The 4279-nt window shown below is 45.1% G+C and overlaps 1 protein-coding gene across 1 annotated transcript; it reads right to left on the bottom strand.

The window, feature by feature from the left end:
- Window positions 1-229: 229 nt before the first annotated feature.
- LOC134366371 (26S proteasome non-ATPase regulatory subunit 10-like) lies at window positions 230-4071 on the bottom strand. Its single transcript, XM_063082699.1, has 2 exons — window positions 3930-4071; window positions 230-939 (listed from the first exon to the last, which is right to left on the bottom strand). Exons 1-2 carry the CDS (start codon window positions 4069-4071, stop codon window positions 230-232), a joined length of 852 nt encoding a protein of 283 aa, XP_062938769.1.
- Window positions 4072-4279: the final 208 nt, after the last annotated feature.

Here is a 4279-nt window from a genome sequence, read left to right as displayed (position 1 = left end):
GAATAACACACGACAACAGTAGAACAATCTTAACAGTTATTCAATGCCTGGAAAGCAATTTGCAAGCTTAGTATAAGTACCTCAGCAGGAACAGCATGTTTATAAGACTTTGAAGGTGAGAAAACTTCATCATTTATAGATGATGTCTTGTGCACAACTACACTACACTAGTTTTCAGGACACTGGGTACAGCAACAAAACATACAAAGTGAGAAGAAATCCAAGCTGATTAACCTTCCACCATTCTCTTGAGTATTAAACCCAGGCCACGTTTGGCCACTTGCAGGGGTGTTAAACTCAGGCCACATTTGGCCACTTGCAGGGCTGTCTTTTCTTCTTTATTCTCAATGTAAATACTTGCTCCTTGAGACACCAGCAGTTTTGCTTCTTCCACTCTGTCCTCGTCACAGGCCAAGTGCAGAGGAGTGTTACCCTCAGTGTCTTGGATGTTTGCAGATGCTTTGTAGTACAGAAGGATATGAATCATCTTCAGGTTACCCTTGGCTGCTGCTTGGTGCATTGCTGTAGCCTCATAATGGTCCTTAGTGTCTGGATTAGCCCCGCCTCCTAGCAACATGACAGCAATCTCATGCCTGTTTTTGGAAGCTGCGTAATGTAGGGGAGTACAGCCATTTTGACTGACAGCATTCACTCGAGCACCTTTTCCCAGGAGGGCTTTTACAATCTCATCCCGGCCAGTAGAATCAGCAATATGAAGAGGAGACCACCCTGCATCGTCTTTAGCATTCACTGGCACTCCAAGCTGTAGCAAGAACTCAACAATTTCTGTATGTCCAGCTGAGCACGCCCAGTGCAATGCAGTTCTGCTGTCCTGGTCCGTTCTAGTAGCCAGGGATTTGTCATTCGGCTGTCCTTCAATCTTCAGTTCCTCAATCTTCCCACCATAGGCCAGGTTGCAGGCCGTCTCAGGATCTTTACCTGTCAATCAGTAACCTGTCTGTCCTTGAGCCAGCAGCCTTGCTGTGTTACAATTCTTTATCTTACAACAGAGACTATATAGCCTGGGGAAAACTTCAAGTCCTTTGCAAGGTCAATATTTGAAACGGCAAGGCTTTGGAAAACCAGACCCTGTGAAGTACATTTGCTTTATGTATACTCCACACATTTCTCAAATGAAAATCTCAACCAAACGAGAGAGAAAGAAGACAATTCACAGACTGTGGGGAAATGTCTGCACAACAGCAATCTGATAGAACATGGGTATCCACAATATACAAAGAAGTCTTAGAACTCAGCAATAAGAAAGGGAGCAGCCTGATTTTAAAAAATGGGCAAAAGACTTCAACAGACCTCACCAAAGGAGATATACGAATGGCAGAAAGGGGTATGAAAAGAGGCTCTGTGTCCGACATCATCACAGAAATGCAAATTAAAACAATGGTGAAATACCACTGCACACCCATTAGCATGGCCCAAACCCAAAACTCTGGTGAGGATGTGGGGCTGCAGGAACTCTTGTGCTTTGCTGGTGGGAGGGCAAAATGGTACGGCTGGTTTGGAAGGCAGTTTGGCAGTTTCTTACAAAAGTTACCACGCGCAATTCAGCAGTCACGCTCCTTGGTATCTACTCACATGCGACGAAGACTTTTGTCTACACAAAAAACCTCTACGTACATGTTTGCAGCAGCATTATTCATAATTGCCAGAACTTGGAAGCAACAAAGACGTCCTTCAGCAGGGTGAGTGTCCTTCAGTGATACGTCCAGACAATGGAATATTATTACACACTAAAAAGAATGAGCTATCAAGCCACGAAAAGACATGAAGGAACCTTAAGTGAAAGAAGCCGGTCTGGAAAGGCTGCACGCTGTAGGATTCCAACAATATGACATTCCAGAAAAGGCAAAACAATGGAGAAAGTAAAGGGTCGGTGGTTGCCAGGAGGGAGCGAGGGATGAACACGTGGGGAGTACGGGGGTTTTTAGGGCAGTGAAGCTACTCTGTATGGCACTATAGTGGCGAATGCATGTCATTGTACATTTGTCAAAGCCCATACAATATACACCAAGGGTGAGCCCCTATGTAAACTGTGGAGTCTGGATGGTAAACGTCCTGTCAATGCAGGCTCATCAGTTGTAACAAATGTATCACTCTGTGGGGCTGTTGATGGTGGGGGAGGCTGTGCACGCGGGGGCAGGGGGTGCATGTGAGCTCTATTCCTCTTGCTCAATTTTGCTTGGACCTAAAACTGCTGTAAAAAATAAATTCAACTTTTAAAAATGGGGGGGAAATTACATTACATGTAAAACTGACACAAGCAAATTTTATTACTATCTATTTATTTCATAACTGCAAATTTATAATGTTAACTTATAGCCCATGAATAAGAATCACGAGGTGATTAAAAATGTGGAGTTAAGAGAGTCTGCGTCCAAATGATACATTTGTTACAACTGATGAAACTGCACTGATGCAACGTTTCCATCCAGAGTCCACAGTTTACATAGGGGTTGGTTCTTGGTGGTGTACATTGTATGGGTTTTGGCAACTTGTGTTCAATTGTGCTTTGTTTCTGGAGAAAAATTTGATTACGGAGATAAATAATTGCAAATGCAAACTGACTCATAACATTTTGACTTGAAATCTCAGGGTTCTCACTAATCTAACTTGGAGAAAAGGTGGCAGGAAATCTGCATCAAAGTTGAGACACTAAGAGAGTCTAATGCATGCTTACGTTCCTAAACACAAACGTGAAAATTTAGAGGAAGCACGTGGCTGGCTATCCTGTCCTATAGAGAGCGTGGGAACTCCGGGGAGAATCAAGAGTTGAGACCTTTCCATTTGAGCAAAGCAAGAGCGTGTTCAACATCTCCGCCTGAGGTCTTTCAGGTTGGTGGGGCACGAGGCATTTCTGGCCAGTCAGCAAAGGTGAGCAAAAGGCAGTCCTTGCTCCTGGTCCCCAAGCCATGTGCCCAGCACAGAGCTGCACCTGCCCAAAGAAAGGAGCTTTCTTTCTAATTCACACAAAGGCATCTTATAAAGCACCACAGAGCCAGCAGTGCGAGGTGCGGTTGTGTATTCACACAATTCAGCTTTACAGGGCATGGATATGCACAGATCTGACTTTTTTAAAAGAGCAGTTCAGAGTTTCAATTTGCCTAACTAATTGCATATTTGGAAGATCAAATATATGCACAGTAATGCAGAGAAAAATTTTGTTCAATAGTCTGCACAAAGATAAATTAATCACGGCAGCATGACTTAATGTGATGGTGGTCTTTAAAGTGTTGAAATTCAGTATATGACACATCTGAGAGCGTTGTTTCCATCATTTTAATAGAAAATAATAACACAAATATTTTTAAGACATTTAAGTGGAAATTAAACATGTAGCCTCACAGGCTATGGGTATAAAATGAGGAAGCATAGCCATTAAATCTAAATGAAAATGGTTTCAAGTTCTTATCCACTTCCCTAGAAGGAATTTGAAGGTCAGAGATTGCTGGGCTGTTGGTTGGGACACCCTTGCTGGTACTGCCACCACCACAATGATAGACGTGTGCACAAGGTACTATGGAATCATAAAGAGACACTTGAGCATGATTTAGGAGAAGCAGCTGAAAAGTTGTCAGGAAAGATTGTATTAACAATGCCTTTTTTAAATTTTCTGGATTCTGATGCTTTCACATCTGGGGCCTGGCTGACTCTGGAGGGACGGCCCCTCCCAAGGCTGGCCAATCCCTGCAGAGCAAATGACTCACAAAGGGAGGGCAGATTTCACAAGAAAACCAGCCAATCCAGAGCCCACAGCCCCCACCTCCCTTACTGGGCTGTCACATTCTGGGCCACTACCCACCTGCCCTGATCACCCCAGGGCCGAACGCCACAAGTAGGGACAGCCCTGATGCCCCAAAGTCCACCAAAATGATTCAAACCAGCCTACCCTAAACCCACTTGCCTCGTCCCACCCACCGCTTCCCAGAAACCACAGAGGAGGCTCTCCCGCTGTCTGCTGGCCAGCCTGGGCACTCCCCGCGTGGCCTTTGTGATGTGCTCTGTCCCTCCTTCCAGGACCTGTGAGTAATGAGTTGTCTTTTCAATGGTAGCCATCTCCTGGTCTGCTGGCCTCGCCACGTCTGAGTGATAAGAAAGCCCACGTGTTAAAACAGAGGCTTCCTGGAGCAGGTGACGTGTGAATGAGTCCTGCAGGAGAGGGGCATGTCTTTGCACAACGAGGCAGCACATGGTGTGACCGTCTGGAGGAGAGAGAAAGCAAGAGTCACCCAAGAACTGGAGCGGTTCTCTGTGGCCAGAGCAC

The sequence above is a fragment of the Cynocephalus volans genome, chromosome 18 (assembly GCF_027409185.1).
Source record: "Cynocephalus volans isolate mCynVol1 chromosome 18, mCynVol1.pri, whole genome shotgun sequence".
Taxonomy (NCBI): Eukaryota; Metazoa; Chordata; class Mammalia; order Dermoptera; family Cynocephalidae; genus Cynocephalus; species Cynocephalus volans.
The sequence above is the reverse complement of the archived record's forward strand: the minus strand, read 5'-3'. Positions and strand labels throughout refer to the sequence as shown.

What these genes read in the sequence shown, in the direction of transcription:
- LOC134366371 (XM_063082699.1), bottom strand. Translation starts at nt 4,071, where the DNA reads ATGGCTACCATTGAAAAGACAACTCATTACTCACAGGTCCTGGAAGGA. An exon ending in TGGTTTCTGGGAAGCGGTGG is followed by an intron (nt 940 to 3,929) that starts GTGGGACGAGGC and finishes ACTGATTGACAG; the next exon opens with GTAAAGATCCTGAGACGGCC.